Source organism: Lutra lutra, chromosome 11, assembly GCF_902655055.1.
Source record: "Lutra lutra chromosome 11, mLutLut1.2, whole genome shotgun sequence".
Taxonomy (NCBI): Eukaryota; Metazoa; Chordata; class Mammalia; order Carnivora; family Mustelidae; genus Lutra; species Lutra lutra.
Window position 1 is genome coordinate 84463299 of NC_062288.1, and position 21067 is coordinate 84484365.

A 21067-nucleotide genomic window follows, 5' to 3' on the forward strand; every position below is an offset into this window, starting at 1 on the left:
CACTCCCCAAAACCTCACCCATTTTCCCGGGCAGTCTGTCAGCAGGGGTAGGGTGTGCTCCATCACCCTTGGCATTTCACTTGAGAGCTATGCTGGCCCATAGAACTTTCTGTGCTGATGGAAATTCTAGATTGTTCTATAATGTTTACCATCTGATACAGGAGCCAGGGGACACCTGTGACCACTGGGCATTTGATATGTGACTGGTGTGAATGAGGAGCTGAATTGCTCATTTTACTTAATTTTAGTTACATTTATATAGCCACATGTGACTGGTGGCTGGTTGCTGAAGAGCATGGCACTAGAGTATTTGATGATGAGATAACTTCCGGGTGAGTACCCCTCTCAGATGGGAGAAACCAGACTTGCCCCCACTCCTCTTATCCTGCTTCCCACCATCATCATTCTATCCCCAGCTCTTTAAAAGGGAACAAGCTGGGAGGAATGAGCCTCTCCCCCTTCAAGATATCCCTTTTTTCACCACCTTTCCCCCCTATTCCTCTCTTTCCCTACATACCAACACTTCCCAGGAGGAGCCTAGAAGTTTCTCTGCAGGGAGACAAAATTGAGAAGACTTGGAACTTACTGCCAAGAAGAAGCAAGAACCTGCCCCCTGAGCATGAATAAAGGGACAAAGAGTATGAATAATGGCTTTTCCACTCTGCTGCTTTGCCAAAGATACATACGCAATTAAGGAAGTAAAGTGTATTTTCTTAGATTAACAAAGTATTGTAAATTTTCTTGGCTGTTGTAGCTATGTAAGAAAAGTTCCTTATTTTGGGGGAATGCCTTGGTGACTTGGGGGTGACATCCCATGGCACATGCCATCAGCGTATGGGTGTGTGGGTGGGTGTGCCTGTCAGTGTGTGAGCACCCAAACACTAATATAGGTACGTATCTACAGACTTACATATGTAGGTATATATACAGACAGATAAATATATAGATTAGACAGACTGGATAGTTCCATAAACATACAGATACGTTAAATAGATGAGCGTTAGATACATACATACATAGTTACATATATAAATAGATCATATAGATACATAGATTAGATGGATTGGAAGATGGGGGATAGAAAGATAGAAAGATAGGAAGATAAAGATGGTAGGTAGCTTGACAGACATATAGATAGAGATAGAACAAACTTTATTGTTAAATATAGGGGTGGGAATATAAATATTCATGGGAAAAACACCAACAGGAACTACTGCTAATTTAAAAAATGTTTTTATTCCTGCCAAGTCGAGGCCATTTAAGGCCAGTGTGAGTAGTGGGTGGGCACGGCTTCTCCAGCCCCTCCAAACAGTTAAGCTGCATCAGGGGTGGGGTGTGGGGCGGGTGCAGCGAGGCAGGGCCACAGGAAGGAGGGGGCAGCAATAATGTGCTTGTCAGGATGATACTAGGTCCTCCCCACCCCATCTCCTTTCCACTCTGGCCCTCCTCCCTCATTCCAGGTCTTGCAGGGGTGGTGAGCAGGGCCGGGGCCAGAGCAAGGCCTCAGGGGCACCAAGACTGGCATTGGGGGCAATGGAAGGAAGGACAAGGGTGGCAGAGCAGGACTGAATCCAGGGAGCTCAGCTGCAGGAGGCAGGTAGCCTGCGGGGACAAAGAGAGGGTGAGTTTGGTTTGTTGCTGTGATCCCACCCCTCCAAGTCACTGGTGGGGAGGACAGACCCTATATATATATATGAATGATGGATATATGTACTCATATCCCAATCCCATCCTCTTTTCCTGCTAAGGCTATCAGTGGTACTATAGACCCTGAGGGTGCTAGTCTCCAACCCTGTAAGCATGCAAGGAATGAAGAAAGCTGTGTCAAGATTCCTTGGTGACCCCGACTGAAGATTCCTGCCCTCTTGTGGGTCAAGAAGTAAGCCCCCCCACACCGCGCAGCAGTGAGGCCGAGCTTGTGGATTCTTACCCCAGCAGGGCTTGAGAGAGGCCTGGGGTGGGGTGTCACTGAGGCACCTGTCTGGTGCTGTCCTCCAGCACAGCTGATAGCAGGAGGGACCCAAGGATTCGAGGGCAGGCAGGACCACTGTGGGCACACTGAAGGTGACTGCTAGAAAAAGCAGAGAAACCCCCTTCCCCACGCACACACACACTGTCAGTGATGGCTCCTATTCAGCAGACCTGGGGCTCTAAGGCTGCCCCCGGCCTCCGGCTGTGTCCTGTACGACTCCGGAGGGCACCATTCACATGGTAGACTAGGAGGATGGTGCTTTCCGAAGTGTGCAGTGTAGGAACTTAGAACAGTCAGGAATTCTAGCTCAGGCCTCACTGGGAATGGGAGAAGTGAGCTCTTGTCTTCCCAGGTCACCAACTCCCCTCTCTTCCTGGATACCTGTGCAGAGGTGGCCCCTGGGGAGGTACTTGGTAGACTCAGATCCTGGGAAGCACCTACAAGGTGAGAGCAGATCCACTCAGAAGGAGGAATGGGTCTAGGGAGTGGGGAGGAGTGGGGAGCAGCAGGGAGGTCCTAGGAAAGGCAGCAACTTCTAGCAGGGATGGGAGGAGATGGATGCTACAACCCTAAATGGCCTCCTCCCTAAGGCTGAGCCTTGGAAAAAACTGGGGAAGAAGGATGGTAAGCAGGGGACAGTGCAGACCTGAAGAACAGAGACTCTGAATGCGGAGTATCTAACACAGGGCCTGGCACATGGAAGATGCCAAGTAAATGTGTAGTGGATGGATGGATGGATGGATGGATGGATGGATGGTTGAACAGATGGATAGGTGAGTGGAAGGATGAATGGATCCAATGCATGCATGAATGCATGGAAGGATGGGTGGGATGGATGGAAGGATGGATATGCAGAGAAATCACCTGGAATCTGCATTTCCCACTTGAGCTTCTCTTGTCGGCGCCATTTGGCTCTTCGGTTGGAAAACCAGACCTGGGGGAAGGTGGAAACAGCGTAGCTGGCTGTGCTCCTCAATCCGTGGCACCTACTGCTCTCCCCACACTTTTATGGTCTGGACCTAGAGCGCAGACCTGATGCCCTCCCTCCCTGCTTTGGCCTTTGTTCTCTGTCCCCTGCCTCACCTCAAAGGCTTGGAGTGGGGAAGAGAGGAGAGCAATCAGCAGAAGGAGAACAAGGAGGGTCTTGGGTTTGATTTCTGCTACAAACAAATCTGTTTCTACCTTCTTGCCCCCTTCTCCACCTCGCCGGAACCCAAAGCCTTCTCATCAGAGACTCCCTTCTTGCAGTCTGTGTGCATCATGTGGCAGAGCTCACTCACCCTCACAGTATCCTCAGGCAGAGAGGTGGCAGCGGCCAGCTTTCCACGGGCCACTGAATTGGGATAGTGCCCACGCTGGAACTCTGCCAAGATGGAGGCTTGCATGGTAAGGGCACAGGGAGAGGAGCAAGGCCCGGGCCTCCCCCTCAGGCTCCACTTCCCCCTGCTACAACCCTAAACTCCCCTCCTCCCCAAGCCAGGGCCACCCATAGCCTGGCCCACAGGCTCCAGGGGCATTGCTTCCATGGGTCACACCCAGCACCCTCTAACCCACCATCTGCCCCCACCCTGGCACCTTTCTCCAGCGCCTCGGCTTGGCCTGGGGAGAAGATAGTCCGATTCCGGTGGCTAGTCCCTGGGTGGGGACCCCGGGGAGCCTCAGAGCCACCATGGGGAGTGTGAGGGGTGGGAGCCAAAACAGCTGTAAAGGGGGACAAAGGCTTGTGGTGGTTTGTGATCATGATTCTTCTATGATGGGGTTCCCAAGCCCTTAGGGCTATGGACAGGGGCCAGCATGAGTAGAAGAGCAGAGCCATGCTGGTGGAATATTTACAGCTCCTTGAAGTTAACTTCAGGGGCACTGAGTGGGGGGCACAGCCAATGCCATGGTCAAGTGCATGCTTAGTGTTTGGGGAAACAGCAGCAAGGTTGGTCCGGGTTTGCATGATCCCACAGAATATAAAGGGTGCTCTGAGAAGCTGTGCATGAGGCAGAGGGAAGGTGTGGAAGGTCCAGTCCTTCCTCTTCCTCAGCAGATCCTGTGAACCTGAGGGCCAAGGGACCTGGGTTCTGTTCCAGAACCTGCCAACAGCTAGCTGGTAACCTTGGGTAAGTCCGTTTCCTTCTCTGAGCTTTGATTTACTTCTGCCCGGAGAGAGCAACACTCCCTGCCAGGCCCTCCTTATTGTCTTTCCATGAGGATGACACAAGAAAGAACAAGAAAGGGCTTTGCAAACCATAAAATGCTGATGTTTGCTCTGAGCATCCCTGGGGGCATCTCCAAGACCCACCTGGAGATCTGAGCTGTGCCCAGGGCAGTCTCTGGTCCTCCTGGAGTGCCCGCAGGACACGGTTGATGGAGGAGACCTGGGGGAGTAGAGGTGTTGAGTGAGGAGATGGTGGGTAGACCCAGGGTTACATCCTGAATCCTTTCCCCAATATCCTTTCTCTCTCTCCGGGCCCCCACATCATTCCCAGGACAGCCTCCTTTCTTCCCACGCTTTCTTATTCTCACTTTTCAGAAGAGAGCCCCTCAGCCCTGCCTCCCCAGCCTGGGATGGCCCCACTGCCAAGTAAGAAGGGGTCTTCTCCCCGGATGGCCAGTTTGCCAGCCCCGGTGCCAGGAGGGGAGAACACTTACACTGGGAATCTTGTCCTGTGTGCAGAGCCCTTCGGCACAGAGCTGGCGTTGGATCTCCCAGGCAAAGAGGGCAGGACACTCACCCTTCAGCTGGGCAATTCGAGCTACCACGGGGGGTGTGGCCAGACGTGGCTTGCTTCCCCCAATCCCCTTGGGCTCCAAGACACCAGTGCGGTAATAACGTGCTAGGATCTTGCTCACACAGCCATTAGATACCTGGGTCAGGTGAGAAGCAGGGACAGATGATGGTGTGACTGGCAGAGGGTGAGAGTCCCTGAGGCAGAAGGAGGTTACAAGGCAAAGTGAGCCTTACTGATCCAGGCCGCAGAGTTGAGCATTCAGCCTTATCCCTGGGAGCCTGAAGATCTCCACCCCGGACCCCGAGGGTCTCCCAGGAAGTAACCCAAGCCCCCCAAACCCTCAGAGTCTGCAACAGCCTCAGACTTGCCTTCAGAGGGTGCTGTGCCCCTGCTCCTTGTCCCCAGCCCTGGGTAAACCGTACTACCTTAAGACTCCGGGAGATGTCGCAGGGGCGCATCCCACTGACCGCCAACTGCACGATCCGCTGCCGGGTGTCCAGGGGCAGGGGTCGCCCGTTCACAAAAAGCCCCCCCAGCTGATTCACACTGCTGATCCCTGGGCATAAGAAGAAGACGTCCACACACCTCCCCTCTCCCCAGCTCACCTGCGGCATGGAGGACCCTGCTGGGGAGGGTTTCTCAGGCCACTCAGATCTGGCTTCCCATTTTCCATCACAGAGAAAGTCCCCGCCCCCCCCAGGGTCCCCCAGCTCCCACTTTCTTTGCAAGGTGGCTCATGGGTGAGTCTTTGCTTCGAGAGCAGTTGTGCTGACCCTTGTAATCTAAGGGAAGCAGGTGGAGCAAGAAGGAGTGCCTGGATGAAACTCCCCCAGAACGCTGGCCAAGGGCATGGAAACCAGTGGAGGGAAGCAGGGCCCTGAGATAGCCCCTCCCACCTTACACCAGCCTGTTCTTCCCACTTCTCCCAGACATCTCACCATCCTGCGGCATGTTCCAGGACGATGCTCTGCCCAGAAGGGTGGGAACTGGGAAGACTGGGGAGAGGGATTCCTTCTAGGAGCTCCTTCTTTTGTCTTGGGGCTGGATCTGCAGTGACCAAGGTTATTGGGTGAAGTCTCTTGCTCAGAATGGTCTTGGGTGGTAGTGTTTTGTGATAGAGGGTCAGGTTTCTAAAATTTGCCAGCAGGTTTGCTGAGAAAATTCAAATTCTCTCTACCCTTCCATGATGAACCAACATATCGCAGGGCCAGCGGCGTACTGGATCTTAAGGGCTTGGAGGATGGGAAGGCTCTCATTTCTCACACTTTTCATTGTAAGAGGTCAGGGAAGTAGAAAAGGATTATGCATCTAAATGCTCAGGCTTTCCCTTTTGCAAATGGACTGCTGTTGTCATTGACCCCTCGAAAGCCTTCTCAGCCCTGGGGGATGTGCTTCGGCCTCCTATGTTCAGATTCAACAGGGCTAAAACCCAAAACGTAGAATATCCTGCCCAGCCAGAAGAGGGCATCGGTGCCCAAAGATCCCATTTGCCCTGGTCTGAGGCTAGAGACCAGGTTCAACACTGCCTCCACTATCATGCATCTCCTAAGCTTAGTTTCTCCAAACCACCAACCAGAAAACTTTCCTCAGAGCACTTCAGGGAGAGTCTTGCTCTTGATTTTATTTTATTTTTTTAAATACTCTCCAGGAAGCTCTAGGGAAACATGGGAGCTCCGCTCCAGCGCCGGCACTGAGGCTCTGGTCTCATCCATTAGAAGTAAGGATGAACTAGAAGTAAGGATTACTAGAAGTAAGGATGAACAAGCATCAAATTCAGGCTTCTCTTGGAAGACACATCTCTTGGCATCTTCTAACCTGCTACGGTTGTCGGTTCCTATCAATTCTGGAGAGTTCTAGATTCTGCAGTGAAGCAGCTTCACTCTCAGAGATCAACTGTCTGGAATCAGACACGTGCTCATTGAACTACCACTCATGAAAGCGTGTTGAAAGAAGAAATCAAGGAACAGGAGAGAGTTGCATGCTGACTGACACAGAACCCAAGAGACAAGAGAGACAAGAAGAGACACAGAAACAAGAGAGTCTCTGAACAGCCAAAGATGCAGCTCCTGGGCCACCATGCCTTTCTTGCTTTCACCAACAAGTAAAGGGAGTAGAAACCACCTCCCTTCTTGCCTGGTACCCTGGCAGAGCTGGAGGTCACCCCAGAAAACAGCTCATGCATAGAACTTTCCTGCAGGAACTATGCCATCTTGGCTCAGCTCACTAATCTGCAATTATTTGCTGAATAAAGTATTAATCATCAGCACATGGCCAGTTGTTCAGGATGAAGGGAGTGAAAAGAAAAGGAACAAGGTTTTTTGCCCTCCAGGAGATTACAGTGCAGCTGGGAAGCAGACACGAGCACTGGAGAAACAAGGAACTTCCCAGAGCATGGAATCCAGAGCTGTTTTTAACTGAGTGGCTACGTTGGCTTTTACTCACTCCTGTCCAGGGAGGTAGAGACATATTCCCCTTCAAGCTCTCATCACTCCAGAGAGCCAGGAAAGAAGGCAGAGATCTTTCCAACAAGAAAGGTGAGACACAGATTGGGGTTCCTACAAATCAGGGGCCACCCAGGGAGTAAAACTCAAGTAGGGTTAGAAGCCAGTCCCTCACCAGAAGCCAAAACTTCAGCTCCTAATCCTGGGGCTCTTTGTCTTCCCCCATCCCTGCCTCGTGTTTGTGTAATTGCCACCGAAGCCATGGAGAAAGGAGAGCTAAGCTGGGAATAGATAGGGCTCTGCCAGGGTAGGGGGATGGGAGCTCAGGATATCAGCCAAACCCTTACTATGACAGAGTGTCCCCTCTAAGGGACCAGAACTCAGAGGAGGAGTGGAGACTCAGAATCAACATCCAAACCCAAATCATCTCCAAATGTAAAACCCACAAACAGAAACCCCATTCCCAGCAGCCACCCCACTGCTTCCCAATGTTCATAATAACTTGTCTGATAAAAGGGCTGGTGCTCACAAGATGGCAAAGCAAGGTAGGGAGTTGGAGGGGCCGGAGGGGTGCTAGGCTGCCAAGACAGAGGACGAGGGAAGTTGGCTTGGCCACACAAGGACATGGAGACAGCATGGGAGGCAGAGCAGACAATGAGGCTGCAGGTGAGCTACCTGTGTGGAGGCAATGCAGTGGGTGCTTCAGGGGAAGGGTCTCAGTCTCCTATGCTGGGCTCCCGAGACCCCTGCAGGCTCCAGGGGTGATGGTGGTCTGGTCCTAGGAACAGTCTCCACTCTGCTCCAGCTCCAGTCCTGCCAGGGGGTCCAGAGCTCCAGAGAGACCGTGCTCAGGAGCAGAGGGCAGCCTTCTGGGAGCAGCCAGTGATGTCACAGGCCATGAGCAGAGGAGAGAGGAGGAGGGAGGTGTGTATGGGGCTGACTGACACTGGACCTGAGGCAGAGCAAGGCACAGCCAATGACCCATTCTGTCCTTCCATGGAAAGTCCTTGGAGCCCACCTGGTGTCCACCTGCCACCTTAAAAGCAGGTACAGAGCCATGTCTCATGCAGGCCCCCTGGGCCCCAAGCGCACCCACTCAGGGGGCCAGGACCCCTGGAGGGAATGGGGGAATATGCAAGATGGGGGAATTTCAGGCTATATCCTCAAGGCTTTGAATGCACAGGAGCCCAAGAGTGACTTCCAGAACCTCATAGAACTGCCCAGCCAGAAAGCACATGCCAGGGTTTGGGGGTCCACTCCTGGGTCTTGTGTGTTTTATTATAAAAAATAAATGGGTATAGACTCATCACTAATACCGGCCAAGTTGCCTCCTAAATCTCTGAGAGAACGATGGTCCATGTGGAAAAGTGTGTGTCACAAAGCACCAGCTCTCTCCACAGAGCGTCTTCACCAATTCTCCAACTGGCTCCTTGACTGAGGTGACACCTAGGATGGATTTTTGCCTAGAAATAGGGGCACCCTGGATTGTAGAGCCGTGGCAACAGTGGTGGTGGTAATGAGCCTCCAAGGGTAGTGAAGTGACAGACAGGGTGCTTAAGAGGAGGCGTGAAGCTTGGGGGTCGTTCTTCCATCTCTAGACATTATCAGGCTCCATTCTACTAGGGAGTTGGAGCTTTTGAACTCTCTGTTACGAACGATGCTCCGGCACCCATAGAGGACACCACAGGTTATCGGGATCGTTGTTGGGGTGGGGGAAACCCGTAGCTGGCTAGGTGGTTCTTGGGGAGCAGGGTGCTGAAGGAGAAACATGACCCTAGCAATGAAAGCTTTGTTACTACCATGGTCTTGGGCAGATCCGTCATGAAGAACCCAACATGGAAAGACCTTTGGGTCCACTCCATACCTTGGATTCTGTGAAACCCTCTCAGAAGTCAGGCTGACAGTAAGCAAGGTATAGGGCAATAAGACTTGACCGGGAGGGTGGAAGAATAGATTTCACTGGTAAATGCTTTGGTTTGTGGGGATTGGGGATGGGTGTTATACATTCAGCCTGATCCTAGGGTTGAGAACTCTTGTTCTCAAAGCAGAGCCAAATGTATCACGGAAATGGGTGTTCTATCTTACCCCCACAAATACTTTCCTTCTCTTCTAGCCTCCTCCAGCTTCCTCAGGCTGGGCTAGAGCCCCGGGCCATGAGGGGAGACCATAGCAGGTGGCTTCAGCACGGTGGGGAGGACAGCACATCCACTAGTACCTACAGAGCCCATTCAATCCCTGGGCATCTGGGACTGCCTCTCATTCTACTCAGCCATGTCTGGGTGACAGAGGGTCCCACAGCAGTCCTAAGGCAGCCCTGCTCTTAGTCCTCCTTTCCTGCCTCCACACTTCCCCCCACATCTGCCCCTGCGTTTGGGGGCGCAAGGCTCCATGTCCTAACTTGCTATTCCCATAGATAGCTGCATGAGGGGTGGAGAGAAGGGTGTCAGGGGGAGAAGGGACAAGCCCTGGCAGATGGCGGTGGCAGCGATTTCCCCCATAAACTATCGTCTCCCCCCGCCTTTACAACACGCTCTTGGGTCTGAACAAACAGAGGCTTTCAACCTAGAGTTGATGGGAGGAGGGAAAAGAGAGGAAGGGCCCTGGCAGGGGGGCCTAGCTAGCCCAAAGGCTCAGCCACTCAGCCCTCTGCCCAGCGCACCAGACTGTTTGAGGAGCAAATATCTGCCTGCACCGTCTGACTCTCTCAACCTCCCCCACCAGGTTTGGGGCTAATTGTCCCTCATTAGCTGGGCCCAGGCTGCCACCAGCCCCCGCCATCTGCTCGAAATTATACATTAACTCAGAGGTCTTGCCACCCGCCAGCCAAGCTGCGCGCCCCTCTCCAGGCCGCCCGTGGCCATTCCAGTCTGTCCCTCACCCTGATGGGGAACCCTAACTCCTGGCTTCTTCTGCCCTCAGGAACTCCTAGTATAAGGTCGGGTGTCTGTGGGAAAAGATCTGTCCTCGGGAGAGGTGGCTGGAATTCCCCTACCCTCCTCAAGGGGCCAGAAGACAAGACAGGCGCCATGCGTAAAGCTGGAGAGGGCAGGGCGCAGGGCGGGCTGGGATGCAGGAGGCTTTGGCGGCAGGCGGCTTTGGTCTCACACCTCACCTGGGATTTCTGGCGCTCACTGGGGGAGGTGACACCAGTTCCAAGCTGTTTCCACCCCTCCCTGTGGCATCTGTTAGTAGGCTGTGGGATTCTGTCTCCCACCTTCCCTCTCCAGCAAGCACCATCACAGCCAGCCCTCTGCTCTCCAGAGCGCACGGGCCACGCGGCCTTTCTCCAAAACCACTTTCTGGCAGCACAGGACTCTCAGTTTAAAGTCATAGTCGTTTCCTTGCTACGAAAGTATGGGGAGTCTTCAATTTCCCTGCATATTCCTAAACTTGGCCTTGAGCTTGCAGCCCCTCTGCCCCCCCAAGCTTTACGTAGTCATCCTGCTCTCTCCACCCAGACCCAGCTCTAACACATGCAAATCTCTGCAATTTTCACTCAATTTCTAGAATGCTGGCTATCCGGCTCCCTCCCTCTGAATGAGCCAGGGAGGCAGTGAAGAGTGCATCCTCCCAACTGTGGCTTTGAACTGGGGCATAGAAAATGCCTCCTTTCCCCCTCTTTTTTACCAAGAGCTGTTAGCCTCTGAGTTCAACCCTTCTCCATGTTTCTCTCAGGACTGGGCTTTGCAGGGTAGGGTGGTGAGTCTGTACTTCTCTAAAGAGAGCTGGGGAGTTCAGGGGTTAAAACTGAGCCCCCAGGAAGGCCAGGCAAGGAAACCCATGGGGGTATGAAGGGCAAGGTAGGAAGAGCCCAGCCCAGAGCCCCCAGGACCAGCACTGGGCACCTCAGAGTAGAGCACACTGCGGCAGACAGATGACACTCACTGGCCACCTGTGAAGACTATGTCCTTGGGCCCCCGTGTGCGCCAGCCCTGCCAGCATAGGGAAGTTGCTGCGTCCTGGCTGGGGTTTTCACACCCACCCAGTAACCTGAAAGTCAATCCGTTCCCTGGAGACTGCCAGCTCTGTGCTCCCCAACACTTCCCTCTCCCTCCCCTCCCCCACCTTGCCTGGGGGAGAGGATCTAGGAAGGCAGATAGCAGTCCCCTTTTTATTTTATTTTTTTTAAGATTTTATTTATTTATTTGACAGGCAGAGATCACAAGTAGGCAGAGAGGCAGGCAGAGAGAGAGGAGGAAGCAGGCTCCCCGCAGAGCAGAGAGCTTATGCGGGCTAGATCCCAGGACACTGGGATCATGACTTGAGCCAAAGGCAGAGGCTTTAACCCCCTGAGCCACCTAGGCGCCCCAGCAGTCCGCTTTTTAAATACACTTGAATAAACTTTATTTTTTAGGACAGTCTTAGATTTACAGAGAACTTTCAAAGATAATACAGAGAGTTCTCATACACCCTATTATTATTAACATCTTATAACAGTATCGTATACTGTAATTGTTATAATAGACCAATACTGATACATTATTATTAGCTAAAATCCATTCTTTATTCAGATTTCCTCAGGTTTTCCCTAATATCTTCTTTCTGTACCAGGACCCCATCCAGGACACCACTCTGCGTTTGGTCACCATGTCTCCTTAGCCTCGTCTTGGCTGGGACATTTTCTCAGACTCTCTTGTTTTCGATAACTTTGAAAATGTTGAGAAATCAGGCCTTGTAGAGAACATCCTTCAGTTAGGATTCGTCTGATGTTTCTCTCATGATTACACTGGGCTTGTGAGTTTCGAGGGAGAAGACCAAACAAGGCAAGTGCAATTCCCATCCCACCATGTGGTACCTGCTGTCAGATGACTTATCTCTGTTGATGTTGACCTTGATTGCCTGGCTGAGGTCGTGTCTGTCAGGTGTCTCCACTGAAGTTACTCTTGCACCTCGCTCCCCATCACGGCTTTTCCGAAGGAAGTCCTTGCGCACAGCTCCCGCTGAAGGAGTGGGAACTAATGCTTTCAGCTCGAGGGCGGACTACCTATGTAAGTCATTTAGATTTCTTCTGCCCAAATTTCTCTCTTCTCTCTCATTTATTTATTCAATAAATTTCTTTATAGAAATATGGATTTGTGAATAATTACTTTATTCTTGGGAATTTTTAAAAGATTTTATTTATTTATTTGATAGAAGACATAGCAAGAGAGGGAACACAAGCAGGGGGAGTGGGAGAGGGAGAAGCAGGCTTTCCTCAGGGCAGGGAGTCCGATGTGATGCGGGGCTTGATGCCAGGACTCTGGGATCATGATCTGAGCCGAAGGCAGACCCTTAACGACTGAGCCACCCAGGCGCCCCATTCTTGGGATTATAATCCAATATACTACTTTATACTTAAATTGTTCCAACTTTGGCCATTGGGAGCTCTTTCAGTTTGACTCCTGTGTCCCTTTGGTATAGCCCCATTATTGTGGAGTTTGGGTTTTATCCTGTGTGTGTGTGTGTTTCCTTATTTTTTGACACTGCAAGATGATCCAGGCTTATCTTGTATATTTCCTGCCCTGGGTCTAGAATCAGTATTTCTCCAAGGAGCCTGGTAACTTTTGCTGGAGAATGGTACAAGAATCAAGGATTTGGATACTGATATGTTTGTTTCTACTGGGCTGTCTGTGCCTGTAGGTTCTCTCAGCTGACAGAGCAGAGAAATAGATGTGTGCGAACTAACCCGTGTCTATAGACATATCTATAAACAGTTCTGTATGAAACCATTTGAATCTACATTAAACTAAACATGAGTTTATGTTTAACTAAACATCATGTCTCCAATTCTAATCCATTATTACGTGAATCCGTCCCTCCTTGTTTCTGCGAACTCTGTGTAATATTCATGTAGCCTTACAGATTCCACTCATTCCCAAAGTTATTTAAATCAGCACCTCCCCCCCCCAATTCCCTTCCCTGTACGTACATTCGTACAATGTACATTTGTAATACAATCAGGGTAATTTTGTCACATTCTGCATTTCATCTTAGGAATCCCTGATCTCTGCATCGGTTTTTTAAAATTTGCATAGAGTAAGGTTCAGTCTTGGTGTTATAAAGTCCTATAGCATTTGATAAATCCATAATGTTATCTATCCACAAATACTGTTCTTATGCAGAATAGTTTCACCACCCTAAGAAATCCCTGGTGTTCCCCTATTCAACCTTCCTTCCTGTCCCCAAACCCCTGGCAATCACTGACATTTTTACTATCACTGTAGTTTTGCCTTTTCTAGAATGCCACATAAAGGAGCCATGCACTATGTGGCCTTTTCAGACTGGCTTCTTTCTCTTACTAATATGCATTTAAGTCTCCCCTATGTCTTTTCACCGCTTGCTAGCTTCTTTCTTTTTAGTGCCGAATAATATTCCATTGTCTGGATGTACTACAGTTTCTTCATCTGTTTACTTACTGAAGGACAGCTTGGTTGCTTCCAAGTTTTGGCAATTATGACCGAAGCTGTTACAAACATCCACGTTCAAGTTTTTGTGTGGACAGAAGTATTCAGCTCCTTTGGGTAAACAACAAGGAGGGCAATTGCTGGATCATATAGTAACAGTAGTTTTGTGAGAAACTGCCAAACTGTCTTCAAAAGTGGCTGTACGATTTTGTGTTCCCACCAACAATGTGTGAGTATTTGTTGCTCAATATCCTTGCCAGCATTTGGTGGCGTCAGCATTCCAGATGTTGGTAATCCTGTGTTTAGTGGTTATCTCATTGTTGTTTTAATTTGCATTTCCCTGATGACATATGATGTGGATTATCTTGTCATGTGCTTATTTACCGTCTGTGTATCTTTTTTTGGTGACATGTCTGTTAAGTCTTTGGCCCATTGTTTAATCAGATTTTTGTTCCCTTATTGTTGAGTCTTAATAGTTCTTTGCATATTTTGGATAATAGTCCTTTGTCGGATGTATTGCAAATATTTTCTCACAGTTTGTGGCTTATCTCCTGAATCTTTTTTTCTTGACACTGTCTTTCAAAGAGCAGAAGTTTTTAATTGTAATGAAACCCAGTTTATTAAATCTTTCATGGGTCGTATCTTAGGTGTTGTATCTAAGAAGACATTGCCATACTCACAGACTTCATTTTTTAGAGCAGTCTTAAGTTGACAGCACAACCTTGAGGAAGGTACAGGGATTTCCCACAGACCCCTTGCCCTCCAACATATATAGTCTCCCTCATTCAATATCCCCCATTTGCTACAACTAATGAAATTCAGCTATCAGTTTTGTAGATATTCTTTATCAAGTTGGAGAAGTTCCCCTGTATTCCTAGTATACTGAGAGTTTTTATTTGAATGGGTATTGGATTTTGTTAAATGCTTTTTCTACATCAGTTGATAGGACTTTTTTGTTCTTCAGCCTATTGATGTGGTGGATTATATTGATTGATCTTTAAATATTGAACCAGTTTTGCATGCTGGAATAAATCCACTTGGCCGTGGTGTGTAATTCTTCTTTTTTTAAAAGATTCTATTGACTCATCTGAGAGAGAGAGAGAGGGTGAGCATGAGCAAGGGAGGGGCAGAGGAAGAGGGAGAAGCAGACTCTCCACTGAGCAGGGAGCCTGACACAGGTTGATGCCAGGACTCTCCCCTCGCACCCCCCCATCATGACCCAAGCTGAAGGCAGATACTCAACCAACTGAGCCACCCAGGTGCTCCTATAATTCTTTTAATATATTGTTGGATTCAATTTGCTAATATTTTTTGAGGATTTTTTCCATCTGTGTTAATGAGACATATTGGTCTTTGGTTTTCCTTTCTCATAAGTTCTTTATATCCTTTGACATTAGGATAATTGATGTTGGTCTCATACTATGAGTTAGGAAGGGTTCCCTCTCATAACCAGCTCTGAGAGTGAGGGCAGGCTGTATCCAGCAGATGTAACTCATACTGAGAGACACACAAAGCTCACCTCCTGTAACTGTATCCAGGAAACCATGACGCAGTATTTAGGAGGAGGACTTTAGGGGTGCCTGAGTGACTCAGTGGGTTAAAGCCTCTTCCTTTGGCTCATGTCATCATCTCAGGGTCCTGGGATTGAGCCCTGCGTTGGCTCTCTGCTCAGCGGGGAACCTGCTCCCCCCCCCCCCTTCTGCCTGCCTCTCTGCCTACTTGTGATCTCTGTCTGTCAAATAAATAAATAAAATCTTAAAAAAAAAAAAGAGCAGGACTTTAAACCCACCAAACCTCAATTTCTATTCCGTCTCTGCCATGCTATCTACATGATCTTGGGCCAGTTAACTGTTAATTTAACAAATAATTATTGAACACCTACTGTATGCCCAGCACTGGGATAGCAGCAATGAGTAGTCAGAGAAAGACCAATCCCATATGAGTTCACTATATGTGGAATTTAAGAAACAACAAATGAGGAAGGGAAAAAAAAAGTACGAGAGAGAGAAAGGGGGAGAGAAGTCAAGAAATAGACTCTTAACTACAGAGAACAAACTGATGGTTATGGGGGGGAAGGAGCAGGTGGATTGGGAGAAATAGGTGATGGGGATTAAGGAGGGCACTTGTGATCTTATGAGGAGCACCAGATGATGTATGGAATTGTTGAATCACTATATTCTACACCTGAAATTAATAGAACACTGCATGTCAATGACTTAAATTAAATTAAGTTAAATTAAATTAAATTAGAAATATTCTAGCCCTTTTTTGGGGCTTATATCTGAAAACTTTTTTTTTAAAGATTTTTTTTTTTTAAGATTTTATTTATTTATTTGAGAGAGAGAGAAAGTATGAGAAGGGGGAGGGTCAGAGGGAGAAGCAGACTCCCCACCAAGCAGGGAGCCCGATGCGGGACTCGATCCCAGGACTCCAGGATCATGACCTGAGCCGAAGGCAGTCGCTCAACCAACTGAGCCACCCAGGCGCCCTTTTTTTAAAGACTTTATTTATTTATTTGTCAGAGAGAGCACAAGCAGGGGGAGCAGCAGGCAGAGGGAGAAGCAGGCTCCTCACTGAGCAAAGAGCCCCATGTGGGACTCGATGCCAGGATCCTGGGATCATGACCTAAGCCAAAGGCAGACACTTAACCAACTGAGCCATCCAGGCATTCCACATCTTAAAACTTTTTTGTGCTTCAGTTTTCCACATCTATAAAATGGGATTATAGTAGTACCTACCTCATAGGACTGTTGTATTACATAAGTTAATATACGTAAAGAACATTCTGTACAACAATTATATTATTATTGTCACTACTGCTCTTACTACTACTGTTTTGTGCCAGTAGGTAATCCCATTATCTACTAACTGAGTTCAGTAGTTCTAGTCTAGATTTCCAGCCCCACCCTTGCTGTCTGTACTTGGCACTCTTGTCATTTCTGCCTCTATGCTTCTTCAGTTGACCCTCCTGATCTCTGGCTTCAATAAGCCTATTATATGAAATCCCTTCCCTGACGTAGAGTTACCTTACCTGGGAGATAGTTGGGTGGCTATCTTTCTCCTGTCTTTGAAATATAGTAAAAGTTTTTCATTTTTGAAAGAGAGGGGATGAGGAACAAAAGTCATCTATGATCCAAGGTCTTTGCCTGTATACTTTCCGAAGGTTGTGGGGGGTTGGCCAGGTCTAGGACAGAGTGAGAGAGGACTGTGTTAATTTAAGCTAGCCATCACTAAAACTAGACCTGTAGCAGGTCCTACAGAAGAAAGCTCAGTGTTCCAGCTTGGGTAAATTTCCATTGTTTAGAAAGACCCAAAGGCAATTGGGAAGAAAACTCCACCCCCTCCACACACTCCCCAAGGATAAGGATCTTACCTCTGTCTCAGAAATCCAGAGCTCTAACTTTTATTGTGCCTCCAAAGTCCTTGGAAGCAATACCTGCTCAGCCCAGCAGAAGTCACTACCCTACCCAGAAATCAAGCTATGTAAAGATAGGTAGACACAAAGAAAGTCTCATTACTGTCTCTGGCTTGGCACCAAACAACACAATAACCAGATTCTGAGTGGTGCATGGTCCAATTTCAGCCCTAGTCCCAGCTGGCTGCCTCTTCACCACCATCCTCAGCTTGCCTTGATTCCTCCTTCCTGGCTGGTCCTCAGGTCCACTCTTGGTCCCACATCAAACTGCTCTTACTCTCAAGTCTCCACTACCTGGAATCAATGATTTTAGCCTTCCCTGTGCTGCTCCACATACCGCCCCCCTTTTTTTCCCTGGAAGACACACAATACTAATGTTCAGGGAAAGCCTATGCTGACCCTCTAACTCTCTTTCTCCCACCCCAGAATTTAGACCGCTGACAGCAGCCCTAACTAACTCCACCCACTATGGCGTTTTTCTTCAGCTTCCCAGTCCCTTGAGTTTTTTCTCTTAGTTTTCTTTACATTTTTTTGAAAATTTAATGTATAATAATAATTGTTCCGACCAAACGGTGGTTGGAGAGAAGGCTGACTCGCTGTTGGACCCCACGGATGGAGGATCCCGGCGGAGCGCTGAGTCTGCACGCGGGCTCCCCCTACAGCCTGTCTAGTGCCCTGCACTTGGTGGGGACACAGCATGACAGTTAACCTTGGGTGACCCAGGCTTCCCTCCTCACAGTTCCGCTGAAAGTCCGAGCGGCGTGACTGGCAGGCGAGTCAGCACCAGGTCAGAAGCGGCAAAGGAGACACCGACTTGGGCAAGACCTGGCAGCTGCGAGCGTTCTGAGGTGCCAGGTCTCTTTTCAACGCCACATCCTCCCGAACCCGCTCCTGCATCACCATCTTTCTCCCTCCAGGGACGGAATTGAAAAGACAGGTTCTGGAATACAACAGAGTAAAATCTTTTAGGTATTGTTGCCACTGTTGGAGGAAGCTTGGGTTTGAGAATAGAATTCTCCTTTTTTTTTTTTTTAAGGAGAAAACGGGGAATTTATTTCAAAACAAACAGTAAAAAATATCAAATTATTTAACGTAATTGCTCAAAGGCACTAACAGAAAAAAATTGTAATTATGTAGGATCTGTAGTTAAAAAGGCTGATTTTACCTCTAGTCCTTTTTTTCCCTGTTGCATGAAAATATGCATAACATAAAGCTTACCATTTTAACCATTTTTTTAAAAAGATTGCATTTATTTATTTGACAGACGGAGATCACAAGTAGGCAGAGAAGCAGGCAGAGAGAGGAGGAAGCAGGCTCCCCGCTGAGCAGAGAGCCCGATGCGGGGCTCGATCCCAGGACCCTGGGATCATGACCTGAGCCAAAGGCAGAGGCTTTAACCCACTGAGCCACCCAGGCACCCCATTTTAACCATTTTTAAGTGTACAATTCAGTGGCATTAAGCCACAACATTCACAGTTTTGTACCTCTACAATCATTCCCCATTTCCATTTCCAGAACTTTTCATCATCCTAAATTCTGTACCCATTAAACTGTAACTCTGCATTCCTCCCTCTCCCAACCCTTGGACCTCTACACTACTTTCTTTCCATGAATTTGCCTATTCTAGGTACCATATATAAGTGGAATCATGCAGTATTTGTCCTTCTGTGTCTGGCTCATTTCATTTACCACGCTGTTTTTGAGAAGGGGATTCTTGTGCACTCTTCCACTTGCCCTCATCTTCATCACCCCAGTCTCAAAAAATTAAAGCTGATTTTGGAGCTATTGGTAGAGCCATGGGGAAGAAGGGAGGTATCTGTCTATGAAGATGATGGGTAGAAGTGAAACAAGTCTGTAAAGAGTAAACTCCCTTAGGGTTCTGAATTCACACATCTTGAGTACTGGAAGAGCCCCGGTCGAGAGAGAAGACAAGGCAAGAGAATGTCATTCCACAGAGATACCAAGTCAGTTCACAGAGATACCAAGCAATTCAAATAAGAAGATGGCAGCTTATCTCCCTCAGATGCTGAGGGTTCTCTGCACTAGAGGGTGAGTCCCCTGAGCTCTAGTCTCCTTAGGCAGCTGATAAAGATGTAGAGACAAAATAGAGGAATGAAAATGCTCAAGTGAGTCCTGCCTCCTAGCTTTCAAATTGTTCCTCTCCCAATTCATTCCCACCTTTTAAAAATTCATGGAGTAGCAGATGAAAGGGAACGGTTTGGAGTAGGAAGAAGTAGTATGTGGGAGGGGAATGAGAAAGAGAAGATGTGAGAAAATCTATGCTCTTGACTCCCTGGCATCTTCTGTCCTGACCCATCAAGATATGGTGGGAGGACACCATTGGCAAGCGTGTGGAAGGCTAGAAAAATTGATATTTAGGCCAAACTCTTCCACTTATTTGCCACTTATTTGTTAGTTTTCTATGAATAAACTAACTGTAGATCATTTTGTCTTGTTATAGGGAGGCTTGTTGTTCTGGAGCCTGGAAGTCTAATATTGAGGTGAGAGCAGGGCCACACTCCCTCTGAGGCTCTGGGGAAGGATCGGTGTCAAGTCTTTCTTTTAGCTTCTGGTTGTTCATTGGCTCATGGCTGCATGACTCCAGTGTTCCCATGGTGTCCTTCCTGTGTATCTGTCCTTTCACAGGCATTCTTCTATTAGGACACCTGTCATATTGGAATAGGGGAAAACCATACTCCAGGATAACTCAACTTTAACTGAATTAATTACATCGGCGATGACCCTATCTCCACAAACAGTCACATCATATGGTACTGGGGGTGAAGACTCCGTCACAAGAATTTTGGGGGGACAAAGTTCAACCCATAGCAAGACTGAGTCCATTGTTTTAACCAGGACCTCTTCTACTGTAACCTCTTAGCACTGGGGCTAGAGAGAGATAACCAGGCCCTTCCTGGCCACATCCCAAGAAGAGAACATATTCCACTCTATACTTCCTGTCTGGTCCCTAAGATGAGTTCCTACCCTGCTTCTTGGGCAGGGACTCTAGAGCAGCAAGGCAGTAATTGGCTCTCACAAACATGCCATTTCTCCTTTCACCCTCACTTGCAAGTGCTTCTTGGTAGACCACTCCATTGGGCCAGCACTACTTCGTCCTGCTCATCATGTTCTTACAAGTGCTTTTAGAATTCATTTTAGGTTCATCCTGTCTCTACCTGGAATTTCTAGGCCCCAGTAAGGAGGAGATCATGAGCTGTCCAGGATCCATCTGATAAACAGCCTTCAACTTAACTGATTGCCTCCTGCAATCACCTTGATTATCCTATGACATCCAGAATACATCAGTTGGGATAGAGAGAGAGGTCATAGGTCAATCACTGGGCATGCCCTGCCAATAAGGCTTTGCTGGGCAGCCAGAGGGCAGCATTTGGTCACCAAGTATCTGGAAGGAAAGAATCCCCAAGAGGGGGCAAAAGCCCTGGAAATGGAGATGGGACTGGAACCAGCAAGGACCATTAAAGTGAGTCTCCTCCTTAAAAATCATTCCCAGGGGGCACCTGGGTGGCTCAGCGGGTTAAGCCTTTGCCTTCGCATCCGGTCATGATCTCAGGGTCCTGGGATCAAGCTCCACATCTGGGATCTCTGCTCAGCAGGGAGCCTGCTTCCCCCCTCTCTCTCTGCCTGCCTCTCTGCCTACTTGTTATCTCTCTCTGTCAAATAAATAATAAATAAAATTTAAAAAAATCATTCCGAGGACTTCAAAACCTTCTCAGATACGATCAGCTCTGTCTGAACCCAAGAGGGAGTTTAGAGGAGAGACTCCCTCTAAGCTCTACTTTGTAGGAACAGAAAATCTCTTGGCAGAGAAAAGACAATCAAGTTAGATAAAAGGGAGAAAAAAAGCTTCCCAAGGAGCTAGATAACAGTTTCTGTAGGAGGAAAGCAGAGAATTGCCACAGTGGTTTGTAACAGTGACTCATCTTTCCAGATTTTGTTTCTAGGACCGAAATAAAAAGGATCATTTGGTGGAGAAAATAAAAGACGGGTGAGCAAGCGGACGGACAAGTGAGCAAGAGGCCTAGAGAAATAAAAAAAGAATGGGCAGATAAGGTGAATGTTATTAAATGGAACAAGTTTTTGACAATGACCTCAACCTTTGGGTGGGGTGAATGGAC

At 48.5% G+C, this 21067-nt stretch overlaps 1 protein-coding gene across 1 annotated transcript; it reads right to left on the reverse strand.

The window, feature by feature from the left end:
* Positions 1-1451: 1451 nt before the first annotated feature.
* Positions 1452-7923, reverse strand: PAX4 (paired box 4). Its single transcript, XM_047694378.1, is given in 13 exon segments — positions 1452-1523; positions 1525-1587; positions 1589-1602; positions 1931-2058; positions 2334-2409; positions 2837-2906; positions 3253-3335; positions 3548-3673; positions 4263-4338; positions 4613-4828; positions 5118-5248; positions 5631-5739; positions 7809-7923. Coding segments are annotated over 12 exon segments (1068 nt in total). The 5' UTR covers positions 5644-5739; positions 7809-7923.
* Positions 7924-21067: the final 13144 nt, after the last annotated feature.